Source organism: Panthera tigris, chromosome E1 (assembly GCF_018350195.1).
Source record: "Panthera tigris isolate Pti1 chromosome E1, P.tigris_Pti1_mat1.1, whole genome shotgun sequence".
NCBI classification, from domain to species: Eukaryota; Metazoa; Chordata; class Mammalia; order Carnivora; family Felidae; genus Panthera; species Panthera tigris.
Window position 1 is genome coordinate 50,184,167 of NC_056673.1, and position 19,397 is coordinate 50,203,563.

At 40.4% G+C, this 19,397-nt stretch overlaps 1 protein-coding gene across 1 annotated transcript in view; it reads right to left on the bottom strand.

The window, feature by feature from the left end:
• The window catches only part of ABCA5 (ATP binding cassette subfamily A member 5), a 71,236-nt gene extending 54,439 nt beyond the window's left edge, over positions 1-16,797 (bottom strand). The window contains exons 1-4 of the mRNA XM_042965772.1: positions 16,663-16,797; positions 4,286-4,402; positions 2,842-3,046; positions 785-946 (exon numbers count right to left, since the gene is read on the bottom strand). Of these exons, the coding sequence (XP_042821706.1) occupies positions 785-946; positions 2,842-3,046; positions 4,286-4,387 (469 nt within the window). The 5' untranslated portion in view covers positions 4,388-4,402; positions 16,663-16,797. The remainder of the gene's footprint in view (positions 1-784; positions 947-2,841; positions 3,047-4,285; positions 4,403-16,662) is intronic.
• Between the last annotated feature and the right edge of the window lie 2,600 nt (positions 16,798-19,397).

Genomic DNA, 19,397 nt, shown 5'->3' on the forward strand with positions numbered 1-19,397 from the left:
CCTCCCTCCCTCCCTCCCTCTCCCTCTCTCTTTCTCTCTCTCCCCCCCCCCGCCCCTCCCATGCTCGCACTCTCTCTCTCAAAATAAATAAATAAACTTTAAAAAATAAAATAAAGTAAGTCCCTTTTCTGTTTTAAGGTCATTCTACAGTAACTTAGAGTCAAAGGACTTCCAGATGCCAGTACAAGTCCAGGTTAAGAGGACCAAAAAAAGAAAAAAAAAAAAAATTCTGTAAAGGCCTTTTGGAATAAAGTCACAAATTCAGTACTTAGCATAAGGGACTTTAATATTGCTCAATAAATGTTTGTGTTTGATAGTATCTCTCCACAGGTTTAAGCACTGAAGGTTGTTTTCCATGATGTAAATAAACATAAAACTAAAAAAGTTCACTGGTAGAAGACCTTGAAATTTTAAAGATATGCAACACACCATATGTGAAAAACAATTACATAGAGGAAAAAAAATGCTGGTTTAGAAAGTCATATAATTCAAGATACAATTTTGCTTTCTGTTAACTATCATTAAAATTATATATATATAATAATAATATACAAATGTATTAAAATTAAAATGGATGTTACATAAATTATATTTCACATTACACATAATTATAGATAGATATTTGTGTATACATACATATATTTATGCTACACTTGACACTTTTCTTATTTGAACAAATAGAGTTGAAAACACCAATGCTGGACCCCATCAAATTTTGCATTTGAACTAAGAGCAGTGAAGACACGCATTTATTTGATTTACAAGATTATTTAGGGCTATTTACCCCTTGAATCCATATAAATAGAAGATACTGGAATCATATCAGGGAAAAAACGGAGTTCATAGGACATGAAGTCTTTGAAAACCACACCTACAAAGTTGTTGGGCTTAGAAAGACTGGATACTAACAATTCTTTTTCACTTGTATATTCTTCAGTAATTATGACTGTAAAACATGAGAATAAAGTTAGTTCAAAAATTACAAGTTTACTATCATACAACAGACTGAAATTTAACATTACATTAAATGAATATACTATTTGATAAGCACTTTTGTTTTATCCTCTAACTTCCTGAACAGAGCCATTCTAAAATTATACTAAATAATAATAATAAAAGAACAGTACAATTTCACAGACACTATTTCTCTCAGCTATCATCTGATTACATAAATTATGTGTCTGTGTAACATGTGAGTTATTAATATGATGAAGTTTAGTATATACTTTAGTATACAGTATATGCCGTTCACTTAACTATTTCAAAGTAAAACATACAATAACTCATTGATAAGTGAATGGGTATTTTATTTTCAAATATTTCTTATGAAGAGGAAAATTACATAATCCTCCTCAAAAACCAAATATGTATCCTAGTAACTAAGACACAACTCTCCTTTGAATAAAAATTGCCATTTCAACCCCATACTGCTTGCTCCTTTCTTAGAAAATACTCCAATTACCATTCATCTTCCTTTCACATCAGATAATGCCAATTTTTAAGTATTTTCTTAAAGCTTTATTTACAAGCAACTTCTTCACTATAGAAGCTTCAGAACATGTGGTGAAATAGAAGAACATAGGATTATGTGCTTGACCGCGAGCAATTTGATACTCTAAACTTCAGCATCCTCAATACCGAGCTGATCATAGTGGTTATTAAGGTCAAAAGCAATTACAAACAAAATGCTTTGTAAGTTATAAAGTATTACTTCAATGTTAATTGTCATGATTTTCCAGACCTTTAAGGTGGACACGGATTGATGTGAAAAAATATAGTGTTAGTTCAACATCCTACCAGTCATGTTACCACCCATGGATGCATACTCCACTTTCAGACAGCTCTCTTGTTAAAAAGATAGGACTTAAAATAAAAGCTACATATATTTCTACTATTTTAGCATCTCAGTTGAATACACACTGACTCGGATTTCTTTGGTGTATATGCTTTACTCCAACTCAGAATTACCAAAGAATTTCATTCTCAACCTTTCCGATCAGTTTTTTGAGCTGGCAGGCTAAATGCTTATGGCGATCTGTGCTACTTGTACTCAGATAAACCAACAAACATAGCAGAAGATATGGGCTTGACAAAACTATTAAATAGTAATAAGTCAGAAAGATATCAGTAGGGAAAATATTATCCGGCTCCTGATTGTATTAGCATCATCTATTCAGTGATGCATTATCCAAAACTATGACGATACATACCAGAAGTTGATCACAACTATCTGATATAAGACAACATGTTAATCTGCTATTTTCAACAGTTCAGCATTTCATTAAATCAATCATCATATTATAAACATTTCTGTCACTTTCTCTAGTTCTCGACCTGGATTCTCTCACGGCCACTTGAGGCTCATTGGTACTGCCTCACTTACACTGTGTTCCAGTCTGTGAGCAGCACAGAGAAACAGACTGAGGTAGGGAGCCACAGTCATAGTCTCCAAAGCTAAGCACTACTTCTGTTGATACCATATACCTCCATAAATAGACATGACAGTGTGAAATGATCACTGCTTTGTAACCTTTCTCTCTCTAGCTTCTTAACTACTCTAGGAGTCAGAATCAAAATGAAATATTACTTCCAATCCTTTATCCTGTACAAATATGTTTATTTTATAAATGGTCTGGGAATTAAATCTAAAATATGAAGACACATATAATATGCTTCAGCAGAATTACATTATTTTAATAACTTTTATTAAACTAAATTTTGGTGAGGGGACATATCCCTAAGTGTTAAGAATGTCATTTTTTCAAGAAAGCAAGCAAAAAAAATACTGAGGAGGCTTTCTGTTATAGGTAGAATCCATCCATAAATACAAGCTCACAATACCATCAGGAAGGTGATCAGTAGACACTTTCTGCATGATGTTTCTTGTAATATTAGTCACTGGAGTATATCCAAGAATTAGGTTAGAGAGAACAGATTTGTCCATAGGGGTAAGTTCTATATCAGGAACTTCTTCATATTTCTTATTTGGATGCATCATGCTAATTAATATTAACCAAAATAAAAAAAAGAGTGGAAAAAGAATTTCCTACAATAAAGGAGACAAACAAAATGATTATAAAATATACCAAAGGTAGCAAACATCATCAAGATTACTATGCAAATAATATAATGCTAAGGTAAAAACACGAGGACTTTGGGTCTCCTTTCTTACGTACAAAAAGCAATTCTATCCTGAAAAAACTATTGTGTTGAGCATCTCCCCTAACTCAACAGGAAATAGGAGATAATTTTTCCTTTACATTCAGTTTTACTGAAATAATTTAAAATTCAAGTCACATAATAAAATGACACAAACGCTATATTTAAAGATCTTACATTACTAAGCATAAAATATAATATGTTTACTTATATATAACATTATTTAAATTAACTTAGCAAACAGCCCCAATAGGACTCACCATAAAAATGTCTTTCTTCAAATCTGATTTAAAACTCGTGCCTTAATTACACCTAAATTTCTACTATTAATTATCTGTTAAATTCAATAATGAGCTTTAATAGAGATGAACTATTTACTATTTCATTTTGCTGTTTAATTGTTATGGTGGCTTCAGAAGAAAAGCAATGCACTTTTATCCTTTAGAATTATTAACTGGTTAGGCAGAGTCATTACTTTCTTTTAACTTTTAAAGTAATGTGTATCTGTTGGGAACAAATATGTGTCCTAATTTTAGTAGTCCTAAGTAATTCAATCCAGAGTCCAAAAGATGGGAAGTCATGGGGAATAAACTGTGAAATAATGGGCCACAAAATCATCCGTGCAATTTTTTTTTCATTCCATGAAACTTGAGAAATGCATGCCTAAAAGTTCAAACTTAAGCACTGATATTAGCAATTAACTAAATTGGGGCACCTTGGTGGCTCAGTCAGTTAAGCGTCCAACTCTTGATTTCAGCTCAGGTCATGATCTCATAGTTCATGAGGTCGAGCCCTACACAGAGCCTGCTTGGGATTCTCTCTGCCCCTCCCCTGTTAGTGCACGCTCTCCCTCAAAATAAATAAATAAACATTTAACACATTAAAAAAAAAAAGAAGTTAACCATATTTAAGAACCATTATTAAAATGTTTAACATTCAGAAAACAACAGGTAATTTAGGTACTTTTCCGTGTTAACACAAGTTTTTACTTCACAAGCACATTAAAGGGACCTAATGATATAAAATTATACTAGAAATGTATCCAGAAAAATAAATCACCTCTTAAAGATGGAACATATCAATGCAAAAACTGCAATAAGGCATAAGAAAGGATCATTTAACTTACCTGAACACTACTTTTTTTAGTCCTGCATTTAATTAAGTAATTCTTCAGTAGGAGTGTTCTGGTCTGTCTCCAAACTCCCACCTCCCTAATTGCGGTAGCCATGTTTTCTGGACCAGTCTATTAAAAGAGTAGATTAAAAAAACAAAAACAAAAAAAACTGGAACCCCACAGTCAAGCCCATGCCATTTAACAGCAAAAACAAACATTTGTTTCAGTCTCAGGTTAGCTGGAGGTAAGCATATTCCAAGCTGTCTCTCCTATCTGGACAAAATGAATGGAACAGCAACTTGAAGACTCTGAAAAGTAAATAGGAACCAAGTAAATGTGAACCAAGATGGAACCAGAATTCAAAATCCCCACAACCAACAGTGAGCTCACCACCTGTTTCTCGTCTTTTAGTATCCCCCAAACTGAATGCATCAGAAGCAGGCACTGGTGCAGAGAAAACAAGAGCCAAAAGCTCTCTGGCTCGAGAAGCAGGGAAGCCTTTTGCTCAGGTAGAGTGCGGAGATATCCAATCTTTTTTTTCCCCCTACATTCTCCTATGCCTCTCTCCCCAAGCAACTGCATGATAGAAGTGTCAGACTACAGTAATGAAAGCTTGATGCAGCCCAAACTCTGAGGCAAGGGAACCTTCCTCTCCATTAATTGGAGCTATAGTTTCAAAAGGGGAGGGCCAAATCCCCAGGTGTTCTACCTCCTGCCGCCGGGCCCTGGATGTGGTAGATGCAGTTGCAGAAGTGTGTGGCCCAATGGGACAAATAAACCCTAGCTTTCTGGTTGTAGGATGGCAAAGAGAAACCATGGGGAATCCGAAAGCAGTAGGGAGAGCATATAAAAAGAGGAGCACAGGAAAGCAACAGAATAAAAATGGCTTATTAACACCTAAACGGACCCCCACGCTGAGCACACAGGGCTCTAATCCCATTATGTGTACCAAAGACTTGAGGAATAAAAGACAGACTACTGCCCAGATTCAGTCTGACTACTGGGAGGCATACACAAGACAGATCCAAACCACACTACAAGGGCTTCTGAAAACTAAACTGAAATTAAAACCACAGCTCAAAGAATGCAGATGAAACATAAGACCTGAACCTAACCAGGTTGACAGCATGTCAAAAGTATCAACACTCTCCACGCACTTAAAACAAAACCCAGGCTCATACAATCCAAAACAACTCGACCAAAAAAAAAAAAAAAAAAAGCATGTGGAAAATATCAACTCTATTAAGAAAAGAAAAATCAACGGATACCAATGCCAAGATAACAAGTTTTGGAATTATCGGACAAAAACTTTAAAGTATTTTAAAAGTGCTCCAGCAAACAATAGTGAGCACTCTTGAAAAACAGTAAAAAAAAAATCTCAGCAAAGAAACAAGACATAAAGTAGCACCAAATATAAATTTCAGAAGAGAAAAACATAGTAACATAAATAAAACCCAGAGAATGGCCTCAATAGTATAATGGAGATAACAGAAAGTCAGTGAACTTCACAGATCAATAGAAGCTATACAATCTGAATCACAGAGAAAAACATTAAAAAAAAATTAACAGTACCTGAAAGAACCATGAACAATAACACAGGTCTAACATTCACATTATCAGCATTCCAGAAAGAAGAGAAGAGTGTTAATGATGAAAAAATATTTTAAAAAATTAATGGCTGAAAACTTCCCAAATTTGGCAAGAGATAAAAACCTGCAGGTTCCAAAAAGCTCAGTAAACCCCAAAGAGTATAAATCAAAGGAAATCCATACCCATACATATAATCAAACCACTAAAAATTGAAGACAGTGAAAACTCTTGAAAGCAGTCAGAGAATAACCATGCATTACCTACAGAGGAATAATGATTTGAATGACAGTAGATTTCTCATAAGAAACTCTATAGCAAAACTGTAATAGTCATACACTGCTGGTGGGAGTGCTGGTTCAGCTGCTGAGGAAAACAGTTTGTCAGCTCCCCAAAAAGGTGAACAGAGAATTGCCATATGACCTCACTATTCCACTTCTAAATATATACCCAAAAGAACACTTCTACGTATATGCCAAACAAACGGAAAACAGGTATTCAATCAAGTGCGTTTCATGCAGGGTCACAGCAACACTATTCATTCTTGCCAACAAAAGACTGAAACAGTTCACGGGGCGCCTGGGTGGCGCAGTCGGTTAAGCGTCCGACTTCAGCCAGGTCACGATCTCGCGGTCCGTGAGTTCGAGCCCCGCGTCAGGCTCTGGGCTGATGGCTCGGAGCCTGGAGCCTGAAACAGTTCAAATGTCCATCAACAGATGAATGGATAAACAAGTTGTGGTATATACACACAATTAAATATTATTCAGCCATAAAAAGGAATGAAACACTGATACATGCTACAACATGGATGAACCTCCAAAACATTATGTTAAGTGAAAGAAGCCAGACATAAAGATCAAATATTATGTGATTCCATTTATATGAAATTTCCAGAATATACAAAGCCATAGAAATGAAGTGCAGATTAGTGGCTGCCAGAGGCTGGGGAAAGAAGAGAAAAGACAGAAACTGCTTACTGAGTAATGGATCTTACTTGGAAGTGATGGAAACAAATTTCATCTTAATAATTTATCTATTTTTTAACAGTATGACCTAACTCATTGTCACAAGTCCAGTATCCCCCTTCCAGCATAACTTTACCCTCTGGAGGTCCTTGGAGCTCTTTCTGCCAGTAGGTCTCTGTTGGAGGTATCTTAGTTTTTCAAAGAGGTTGGTTATATTAAAGCTGAACTCAAGAGAAGTGGCCAGGGACCCAACTGCAATCTCCGTGGTCCTTACTCCAATTTGCTTATCCCAGTAACCCAGTCTCTGCACACCAGAGGGTGTTGAGAGGGCAGCTTGGAAGACACAACAAAAATGTCCCGTTAGGCCATCTTCTACAACATTAATTATTGACTTGCTGTATATAAACCTATTTGATGGGGGCCACTGGGGTGACTCCCCTCCAAAACAAGAACAATCTATTCCAAGCTGGCTAACCATTTCCACCTACATTAAAAAAACAGGCAACTTTTTAGAGGCAGCTTGTCTTACCCAAAAAAGTAAATATAAATTAAGTTTGGATTAAATAAATGTCCTCTTTACATGCACAAAGAAGATTTTTTTTAATTTAACAGGATTATAGACTTTTCCTGTTTGTGTTTTTTCTATTTTCTCAATTTTTCCATTAATGTTACTTATACATTTAAAAAATTACACGATTAGATGTACTGTAAAAAAGCATCAAATAAGTAAAATAAAAACAACAAAACTAAAGTCAATAGAAGATACATAAAAATAAATTCTTTCAACAGTCTCATTAATGTTACATCAGATTCTCTAGATACTGATAATCATCTCTAGGCCAAAAGGAAGAAACGAACAAAAAAGAAAGAAAAACTACACTCATTCAAAGATGATTTACTACAACACAAACAGAAACATTAACCAGTACAACAAGAACATTCTGCCAAAACATATTGATTTACTGAGCACCAATGAATTATTCATTCAAATTGAATGCTGCATGCTTAAGTCTTCATTTTTAGAAAACAGGCCTCTCATAAAACAGCTGATGGACTCACAAATGCTTTGCTTCCTTGAGAAGTGCTCTCTGAACTCAGGGTTTAGTCTTTAATAGGCTTGTCTGAACTCCATGGACTTCTGCACCCATCCCACCACTAATCAGAGCTTTTTAAAGTAAAACTTACCTCTACCTCCCACTCACCCACCCACCATGCCAAGAGACAGACAAACATCACCATCACCACGACTACCACTCTACAGCTACCCCTGAGCTCTATCAATGAAATTTTCTCCTGGAAGTATGAAATTGTTAACTAAGAGATCCAAAAACTGGAGTCATGGAAACAGTTACATTAATGGAAACATTTAAGAAAGAAAATTCAGGGGCAACTGGTTGGTTCAGTGGGAAGAGCACAGGACTCTTAATCCGGGGGTCGTTGAGTTCTAGCCCCACATTGGGCATACAGCATACTTTAAAAAAAAAAAAAGGGAGAAAGAATGTTCATGCACTGGCAGTACTAAGCTTTCCCCTAAAGTATGAAACCTACTGTGCCTAAGACTTGGTTTTTCTTTCTTAGAATGTGAAGTGCCCTATTATCCACCCACTGTATTTTATTTTCACATAAGTAGCCAGAATCAGATTCTATTTCTCACAAACAAAAACACTTAACCAATGTAACAGTGTGTGTTCTTAACCCCATGGTTAGAGTACTCATAAGGACAATATTGATTTTCAAAGTGAAGCATGGCTTGAACAAAGGGGAATGTTAAAAATTTCCCCACCTCCCCTTCCTATTAAGTGAAGAATTCCACAGATACTTACTAATGGGAATGTGTAGGGACAGATAAAAAGTTGAGAACCACTGAATGATGTAAAGGTCTTCAAGTTGCTTTAAAATAGTATTAATAGGGAAATGTTTCTATAGAAGATAATATACAGAAGATAATATAATATAGAAGATAATATACAGCGACTTCAAAGAAGTCATTGGTATCTAGTCAATCCTTGGTTTTATGTCCTTTCCTCCAAAGCACAAAATCCCTTCATAAGCAAAAGGTGCTTTTATGTTGTTTTCCTTCTGCTCCTGAGCTCTATTCTTTAGGTTGGTTTTTCTTTCCTCACCCTTTTCCTTAGTCAAATGGTCCTGCATGACACTGTGGCCAGGTCTCTCAGGGAATACTTTCTACTTATTGGCCACATAATCTCATCAATCTGAGGCTCTGTTGACCCGTCATCATCTGTCATCCCTCTCTACCAAAAAGATTCAAAATCAACACAAACATAAACTAAGCTAGCAGTTTATTTAATATTTATAAAAAGAAGATACTGCATCTGCATTTGACTTTGATATTTTAAAAAGATTTCTATTTTGAATTAAGAGATTTTCAATAACCTCTTTTTAAGAAGAGGTTAACCTATCAGGTAAAATCCCAACGTCACCTCTTCATCTGCTTTCATCTCAAAGAGTAAGTGTATGTACGTACTTATTTTTTTTTAAGTTTACTTCTTTTAAATGCAATAGCAAGCAGAGGAAGGGCAGAGAGAGAGAGAGAGAGAGAGAGAGAGAGAGAGAGAGAGAAGAAAGAATCCCAAGCAGGCTCTTTGCTGTCAGCACGGAGCCCCATGTGGGACTTGAACCTACAAACCGTGAGATCATGACCTGGGCCGAAACCAAGAGTCGGATGTTCAACCAACTGAGCCACCCAGGCGCCCCATAAGTGTATGCATTTAAATTTAGAGGCAGTGCGAGCCCTCACGTAACTACTGACTTTCTGCACCCTGGCACTATTCTCCCCTCCCCCAGCACAAATATCAAAACAACCAAAACACAATAGGCTATAGTAAATCCAAGCATTATCTTCAAACATGCTGAAAGAAACTGGAATCAGTATAAACACTCACATAATAACGATACCAAGAAGACACTCCAAAGTCAACAATGACAATCACAAGAATAATTAATGCCTGATGTAGTAGAATGGTTAAGAGTGGGACCTCTGGAAGCAAACCAACTAAACGTGAATCCTGCCTCCACCACTTACTAGCCTTGAGACTTTGGGCGAGTTACTTAACTTTTTTGTGCCTAAGTTTTCTCATCTGTAAATGAAATAACAATAGTATCCACTTCTTTGGCTTATTGAAATGATGAGGAGAATTAATACATGTAAATAAAAATTAATACATGAAAATGGTGTCTGCCACATGGCAAGCAATGATACGTGTTGAGGACTATGGTATATACAATCGGTACAACTAATATCCTCAAAAGGATAACAAAGAATATCATATTCATGAAACAAGAACAAGGCAATTAAGAAAAACCTACTTACAGAACCTGGAAATCAAACAGACTGATAGAAATAAAATTCTCAATAGATGGGGTGAACAGCACCTGAAGGCAAATCACTGAGTTAGAAAGAAGACTTGAGTCAACGAAGTCTCCTAGAATGGATGGTGAAGGACAAAGGGACTAAAACGATTAAGAAATCTGTTAAGAAATTATAAAGATGGATCAGTATAACTGACTATAGACAGCAAGATGGAGTCACTCATGTCAGGCAGGGGCCTGTGTCAAACGGTGATGCAAGCAGGTAAGGTACTGACTGCAGCTACCAGATATCGCCGAGACCAGTGACAGCTGACGACACCCAGAACTGATAACAAGGAGAAGCAGAGGAGGTCTGCAGGGCCCAAGACTGATTAAATCCCTTTAAGAAGGGAGGGTTTTTGCAGCAAGTGTCACTCTTCAGACAGGACTCCTCGAGGTCCGACGGATCAGAAGTAGCTGCTGCTGAAGGCTCCGCCCGACTGATCTGCGAAGAGAACCGACACCCCTCACTGCTCAGACACAGTAAGCAGTAAGTGCCGGGAGCTGACCCAGACCAGGCCCAGGCCTTATCTCAACAACGTGCCCACTGACTGACTTCATGTTCGGTTCGTTAACTTCCTACCCTCTGTGTTATCTTGTTTGTTGTGTGACTTGTCTTAGGTTTTGCTTTGTGTGCTGTATACGCCAAGTTAGTCACACGGTGAAATGTCACTGAGTTTGGAATCCTGAAACTGCTTTACGCTTATGTCACTCCTGCTCTATGACTGAGTAAAGCTGACATTGTGGAAAGACACAACTCATGTGTGCGCCTTGACAGCGTGCTCATGACCCTGACCTACGCAAAGTAACGTTTCTTACATTCATGAGCTCTAGTCTAATCATGTGAAAATGTTACATTTCAATAACCTTGAAGTTATTAAAGTTATTAAAACATCTTAAAGAAGAAAAGCCATTGGCTGCTTGTTTCCTTCCTGACATGAAACACCTGGTTTGGCGGTCTGGAAAAAAAATGAAATATTCTTAATGTTAATTCTTCATATAACTTTGAGTTTAATTCTTCATCAACCTTTCATCTAAACAGTAACTTCAAAGCTATAGTCAGGTTTTTGTCAACAGACGCAACGATGGACATATCTGTGATCCTAACCCCTCCAATCTGGCGTTAAGTAGGCCCAACTGAAAGGGGCCATCGGGATAAATCTGTCAAGGTCTGCCCTGCGTAACAATGCAAAGTACTAACTCTACTGTAAAAGATTCCTGGCAAATTATGGGTGCTTAGTAAAATATTTTGCTTCCTCTTTTAATATTGAGACCCTACTGGCTCTGAGAATTAATGTTCGTCCTTTGGGGAAAAGACAGAAAGAAAAAGAATAAAAACGGGATGCCTGCAACTCACACTGGTACGGTAATCACAGAAGTCCCTTCTTCTCACTCCCATCCCCCACTCTTCTGCAGGGTTGCGAATGGAAGGATGTGGGAAGGCAGTGCTTTCTGTACTGAAGCCAAAGATAAAGGGCTGGTCTCTGAGATGAAACCAACTCGTAAGGGTGGGGGAATGAGGTTTCCTGAAAGAAAGGTGGAGATCCATCCCGCGGAGGTAACATGAAAGTGATGCTTCTGACAGAAGTGCATAGCTGAAAACAAGGCTGCAAAGTTAGAAATGAGGTGTGGCCAGCAAGGGGACATCTGTGAAGTCTTTAACTTCTCAGGTGCCTTTTCCTGAACCATAAGAAAACCCATATTTAGCACAGAGCTCTAAATGTCCTCTTCCTACGCTATAATTCTTTTTAATTATCCCAGACTTTATAGCCTTATAAAGGCATTCAAAAGAATAAAGGGAAAAGGCAAGAAAGGATGCTTAGCCAGCCCCACATTTGATATTGTAAGTGGGAACAGAATCACACAGACAATACCCAGGAGCACACTTACTAGTGACACAGTTCATGAAAGTCATGGCAGAGTTGGAAATGGTGGAGAGGACCATACGTCACAGGCAGCTTTTTTTTTTCTAATTTTTTTTTTAATGCTTACCTATTTTTGAGAGAGAGAGAGACAGAGACAAACTTGAGCGGGGGAGGGACACTGAGAGAGGGAGACACAGAATCCATAGCAGGCTCCAGGCTCTGAACAGTCAGCACCGAGCCCGATGCGGGGCTCGAACTCACAAACCATGAGATCATGACCCAAGTCGAAGTCAGACGCTTAACCCACTGAGCCACCCAGGCGCCCCTTCGGCTTTTTGAATAGACAACACATAGGACTTTCTCTTTTGCAGCATATACCAGAAAATGATCTTTGAAAGCACAAGCTAATAACTGAAATATAATAAAACTCCTAATGGTGTATTTTTAACAAAACATATTTCTTGGAAAACATAAAACTTGATATAGTTCCTTGGGGCACCTGGGTGGCTCAGTTGATTGAGCATCCAACTTCGGCTCTGGTCATGATCTCATGGTCTGTGAGTTCGAGCCCCACATCGGGCTCTGTGCTGACAGCTTGGGGCCTGGAGCCTGCTTCGGATTCTGTGTCTCCCTCTCTCTCTGCCCCTTCCCTGTTCATACTGTCTCTCTCTCAAAAATAAATAAACATTAAAAAAACAAACAAACTTGATATAGTTCCAGCTCAAAGCCTTACCAGTAGAGTATCTAAAACTGTCCAAAAAAGCCAATTCTTAACTGCTAAAAACAATAACAAAGACATAGAAATAAGGGCACAAACTTCTGCTGAAGCATTTTAATATTACTTTTCATTGTTCTGCAGCATAACTGGGGAATGCACTGTTTGTTGTAGAGCTTCTAAATAATAATTAGATAGGTTTTAAACACCTAATATCACAAAATGTTTAATCAAGTATTGAACTTTCCTGGATAGAAACACTTCATCCTAAATCTGTAACTTGCAGGAAAATTCAAAGCCCACTAAAGCCCATCTTCCTTTTCTAAAGTATTAACTTAAAATAGAGACTAAAAGTTATATAATCCCATATTCAATGTCAAATATTTATTTATTAATTTATTCAACAACTATTGATTATACCTGCTATGAAACGTATGTTACCTTTCTCAAAGCAATAAAAAATGCACAGGAGTCTTAGAAATAATTGTTACAGAGAAATAACTTGGAGTGTATTACTTTTATTTCTGAGAGAAATGAATCCAGATTATATCCTATAAAATAAAGAAACTGAATCATCTTGGTAAGAGATGTGGTCAGTCACCTTTTTAGTAAGCTTCAAAGATTTTTGGAAAGGCTCTTTGCTGAAAATGTTCCCTATCTCCAACAGATAACGGTTAGAGATTATTCTTACCTCACCCAAGCAGTGCTGATTATCACTCCTTTCTTCCACATCCATAACCAATAAATTAACTGCATTTACTACACTGTGCCATCATCACTATTTGTTTACAAGTCTTAATCTTGAACTTGACCCTGAGATCCTCGACAAAAAAGACTGCCTTATTTATCTTTGTTTCTCTACCACCAAGAGTGATATTATAGCCAATATCTTCTTACTGCAAATTTCTTTATCAGGGGTTGCTAAGAGTCCTTATAGAGCTAAGGTCTGCAAACTACAATGCAGGAGGTAGGGGCTGAATCCAGCCCACAGCCTGTTTTGTACAGCCCATGAGTTAAGGGTGTTTTTCACATTATTAAATGGTTAGGGGGACACAAGGAGGGGGGAATCGAAGAATAATATCTGTGACATGTAAAGTTACATGAAATTCAAATTTCATGTCTATAAATAAAGTGTTATGGAACACAGCCATACCCATTCGTTTCTGTATTGTCAATGACCCCTTCTGTACTACAACGGCAGAGTTCACTGATACAGAGACCATATGGTCCACAAAACCTAAAATATTCACTACCCGGCTCTTTACAGAAAGTGTGCTGACGCCTGTTATTGATTAAAGGAGGAAAAAAAAAAAAGAAAAGTGGTACATTCACTTAACACTTACTAAGAAATTTATGCATCAAATAAAATGGAAAATAAATAGACACTGTCAATGACTTTGCAGATAGGTAAAATTTACTATAATGCACTAAGTCCAATCGGGGAAAGAGTGGAATGGACATTTCAGGCAAAGAAAAAGAATGGAAAAGCTAGAATCCCAAAAGGGTATGACTTGTATAAGAAACAGGGACTCCCGTGACATGGGGGCATGGGCACAGTGAACCGGGGCAAAGAGGCAGGTGTCTGCTCTAGGTAATGGAGATGGGTCGTGAAATACCTTGTAAGCAAAATTACGCACCTTTATCTTGTGCCCCCGTACATAGGACCCTACATTTCCTCTACTTTGTTTTTCATACCTAAGAATAATTGTTTAATTGCCTGGCAATCATATATTTCACTAGTTCATTCGTTCTCCCAATCCCCAAACCTCCACTCACTTCTACCAACAGCCACACCCTCAGATTAAAACCTTGGCTCCTACTTCACTGAAAAAACTGAACGGCAATCGGAACAAATTTCCAAAACGCCCCACTATCCCTCCTATTCCTTCTACCTACAGCTATGCCTAAGGTAATGTTAAATATTTCAACAATGGGCCATTTCGGCCTAAACTGGTGGACTCTTGTTTTCTTTAAAAATCTGAACCGGGAAAAAAAAAAAAAAAAAAAAAAAAGGGGCGCCTGGGTGGCTCAGTCGGTTAAGCGTCCGACTTCGGCTCAGGTCACGATCTCGCGGTCCGTGAGTTCGAGCCCCGCGTCGGGCTCTGGGCTGATGGCTCAGAGCCTGGAGCCTGCTTCCGATTCTGTGTCTCCCTCTCTCTCTGCTCCTCCCCCGTTCATGTTCTGTCTCTCTCTCTCTCTCTCTCTCAAAAATAAATAAACGTTAAAAAAAAAAATAAAAAATAAAAAATAAAAAAATAAAAAAAAATAAATAAAAATCTGAACCGTAAGAGCTCCAACAGAATCTGGTATTTAGGGTTTATTTTTTTTGGAAAGAGAGGTTAAGAGCATATTTGGCAGATGAAGTGAAAGAAACTGCTGCCAAATTACATCACTGGTTTCTCAACTAATAAAAGCACGGTAAAATTTAACTTAACAGGGGATAAGCCATAAATACTCTCTTCGCATGTTTTAAAACTGACCGAAGGGAGGGTAATTTAAATAAAACAAAATACCGTCCACGTGATTTAGCCTAAATCTGATGACACTATTTTTTTGCTGAAAACAACGGAATGGTCCCCACACAACGCATTACCCCATCCCTCTTCTTACGCGTAACAGGTTCCTAAAAGCTTGAGCTTTACAACTATTCTAATCCAGTTAATTCACATGCTAGTAAAGATTACGAATTCGTAGAATATTACAAAATTATTTTATATGATCACCCTCTCAATTGACTCAAGGGCAGAGTTTATAAATCGTATTCACCTTGGTACTCTTCCCACGTAGTATCTGGAATACGAAAGACACTCCAATGATCACGTAAAATGTTAATAAATTTGCTTTCACCCCGACCGTAAGACTTCCTTACATCCAACCCTGTCTAAAGGGAAACAACACTGGAACAGCACATACTGATGCCTTAACAGTTTGCCTTGTTAGGTAGTTTGATTTTAACCCAAATACCCCGAGAGCCTTAAGTGTCCTCCCTAATAGTGTTTTCTCGTATGGAGTCTTCCCTGAAGATAACCCATCACATCGCTCTCTTGGGCGGGCACAAAATCTGGTGGATAAAGCCCCAGGATTTAGAGGCAGGCATCCGCGGGTTGAAATCTCACGTCCACCTTTTTGCTAGTCGAGACCTTAACAAGGCACTTAACGTCTCTGCGCCCCATTTTCCGCCTGTGCCCCACCTCCTAGGGGTGCCGCCAGGATGAAGCGAGATGACAAGGAGCCTGGCTCCCAGCGGGGAGTCCCGCCTATCTTTTCCTCCCCCTCTGTTCCGACAGCACGTCCCCGACAGAAAGCACAGGACTGTGCATATTCTTTCGGACTCATCTGTCTAAAAACGTGTGCTCGGGAAGCCTCGGGAGCACGGCAGACACCCCCCCCCCCCCCCCACATTTCCAGCCACCAGCGACTCAAGCCGAGGCACCGAAGCCTCCCGCCTAACCAGCCTTCGGGGACGCGGGGCGATTTGGGCGCCGGAGCCCTTCCTCGAGTCCCGGGGATCGCGTCCTGAGCCCGGCGCCTTCTCCTCTCGCCCAAACTCCGGGGGACACGCGCGGTCAGGAGCGGCGCCGAGCGCCCGGGCGCGGGGAAGGGGAACGAACCCGCACTGCATTTTCCCTCCCTCGCCGCCCGGGCGAGAGACACCCCGGCGGGGACACAGCGGCCCCCACGCGGCCCGCCGCAAGCCGCGCTTCCTCCCCGCGGGGAGCTCCCGCGGTCCCCCTCGGCGCGCCGGCTCGGCCGCCGCCCCCCCGCCCCCCGGCCCCTGCGCGCCGCCCCTCTCCCTCGCCGGCCTCTCCTCGGCCAGTCACTCCCGCGGCGGCGGCGACATCCACCAACCCCCCCCAACACCCACGGCGGGCCTCAGGCCCCCCTCACCTCAGGGCCGAGCCGCAGCGCGGCGAGGCTGGGACGCGCTCCGCCTGTGGAGACCGCGCGGGTGTCGGAGCTTGCAAACGGGAGCGTGTGCGGGAGGGCGCGGCCCCGCGCGAGCGCGCGCGCGCCCTCCCGTGCCCTCCAGAGCCGCAGGGCGGGCCACGCGCCTGCGAGGGGAGCGCGCGGCGCCGGAAGCCAGGCTCCGCCTCCTGCCTAAGACCCCTGGGGGCGGGGCTCCCGGAGGTTGGGGATCTGCAGGCGCGCGCGTTCCCGTCGTTCGGCTCGGCGCGCCCCGGCGCAGGCTGGGCTCCGTCGCGCCCGCGAGGCCGGCGCACCTGGGGGCGGGGCTCCGGGGGGGGCGGGGCGAGTGGGGCGCGAGGAGGCCCGAGCTCGCGCGCGTACAGGCGCGCGCCCCCAGCCGCAGAGCTTTGATCACTCAGCAGCCGAGGCCGGGTCGCCTGGGTTTTGCACGTTCCTGGGAGAACTCCCCAGGCTCTCCCCGGAGGCACAGGCAAAACAAGGAGCCTGAAGTCAGGGACTCGGGTTTGAGTCCAAACTCTGACACCTAGTAGCGTGTGCCCTTGACCTGCGGCCCTCCCATCAGTTTCCCCGGTGGCGTCTAGTTTTAAGAACCCTTTCTAGTATGTTTCCCTGCTTTTGAGTGGTTCTCTCCCAGGACTGCATTTCCATTCACTTTGCAGCTCCCACTCTTCCCCGCCGCAGTGTCTGGGTTGCAGTGTCCTCAATTCTCCTAACTGCTGCCTCGTTCCTCTATCGGACACCACCCTGAGACATCTGGACACTGAGGATGCCTTTAGATTCTTGCCCTTAGGAGAGTCTGGGAATGCGGCAGATCCTGAATTTTCCAAACAGCCTGACACGTGGGCATCTGTGGGGGAGACTGTAAGCCGCACTTATTTTTGCTAAAGGTACAAACCGATGTTTTGAGTTTTACTGCCCGAAGTGACCTAAATGGTAGTCAAAAGTTACTGTAAAGGAAAGAAAAGCTCACAACTCCAGCGTTACGTATTTTCCTCTACAGATTTCTGTATGGTCACATTTCTTACACAGTTCCTTACTCTGGGGGATTTAACTATATAAAGGCTTTTTAAAAATTCTGTTGATCCTGTGTACGTCGCGTATTTTTACATATCTTTGTTTTTCTGTTTCTCAAAGTTAAACCAAATCTCTCCTACAGTCACTGCTGAGTTCTACCAAAAAAAAAAAAAAAATCAAGGAATCAGGCTTTATTTATCCTACTGAATATGGATTAAATGAGAAATTCAAAGAGTTTTAGCAGAACCTATGATGATTAAAAATCTGGCAGTGGGATTGGGGCAAGGGGAAAATAGAATGTTCTAGAAACTATGCAAGAAAACTGAAGAAGGCAGGTAATGAAAACTATTCAACCATGTATTTTTTCTCCTTTGAAATATCTAAGACATTTTCATTACAAATTCACAAGAATGAATTCCTAGTGGCCCAGGATTTGTGGACAAGTATGTAAACGAAGACCAAAGATAAACTTGGTAAAAATGTGTTGTTGAAATGTATATTCATCTCAACTCTGCAATTGTACTTCTCACTAATACCCTCAATGTGCTCTATCTTCAGAAGTCTCATTTTTCTACCATTATTCTAGGGATTTATTTCCTGAGTTTGTAATTCTTACAAGGTTCTCTGTCTGGATGGCTTAGTTGGTTAAGGTTAAGCGTCTGACACTTGATTTCAGCTCCGGCCATGATCTCATAGTTCAGTTCCTGGGATCGGGCTTCTCTCTGACATTGTGGACCCTGCTTAGGATTCTCTCTCTCCCTTTCTCTCTCTGCCCCTCCCTCGCTCACACTCTCTCTCCCTCTCTCTCTCAAAATAAATAAACTTTAAGTTAAAAAAAAAAAGACCGTTCCTTAAAAAAAAGTTTTTTCTTCCTTCTTTTTTTGTTAATGTTTATTTATTTTTGAGAGAAAGTGTGAGTGGGGGAGGGGCAGAGAGAGAGAGGGAGACACAGAATCTGAAGCAAGCTTCAGGCTCTGGACCATCAGCACAGAGCTTGACACGGGGCTTGAACCCAGGAACTGTGAGATTATGTCCCGAGCCAAAGTCTGACGCTTAACCGACTGAGCCATCCAGGCGCCCCAAAGAATGTTTTCTTGTATCCATCTGAATTTCCAGATCTTACGCATCATCGTATGCAGTATCTGTTACCGATAACACTACTGATGAAAAAGCACATGTTCGAGAGTATGCAAACATTATTGTCATTATCCCCACAAAATCTCACCACTCGCTCAACAACATCTACCTAATAAAAGAAAGAGAGAAGATACTAAATTTTTCTTATAGAATGGATCACAAAATTAAGATGATAGTATGGTTTGGGGAATAATAGGGAGAGAACACTAAGACCATTAGAGAGAAAGACGGCTACAAAGAAACAAATTGGCCACAACATATTTTATTGTCTCTTTTAGCCAGCTGTTTATAAGTTGTTGTGTACCTTGTAAACAATTTAGCCACATAATCTCAATCTAAATTTCCGTGGTTACCAGGTCCCAGTACTAAATAAGCAGCTGCAGGAGAGATGTTCCTTTCCAAGCTTCTGTATCTAGGAAATAGCAAACAAGCCATATTGCTTGGTTGTCATAGTGGCAACTCAAATCCCCATATCTCATTAACAGATTTCTAAACAAATAAATCACATGGGAATACGTAGATCAAAGAAGTCAGAGACTGAGATT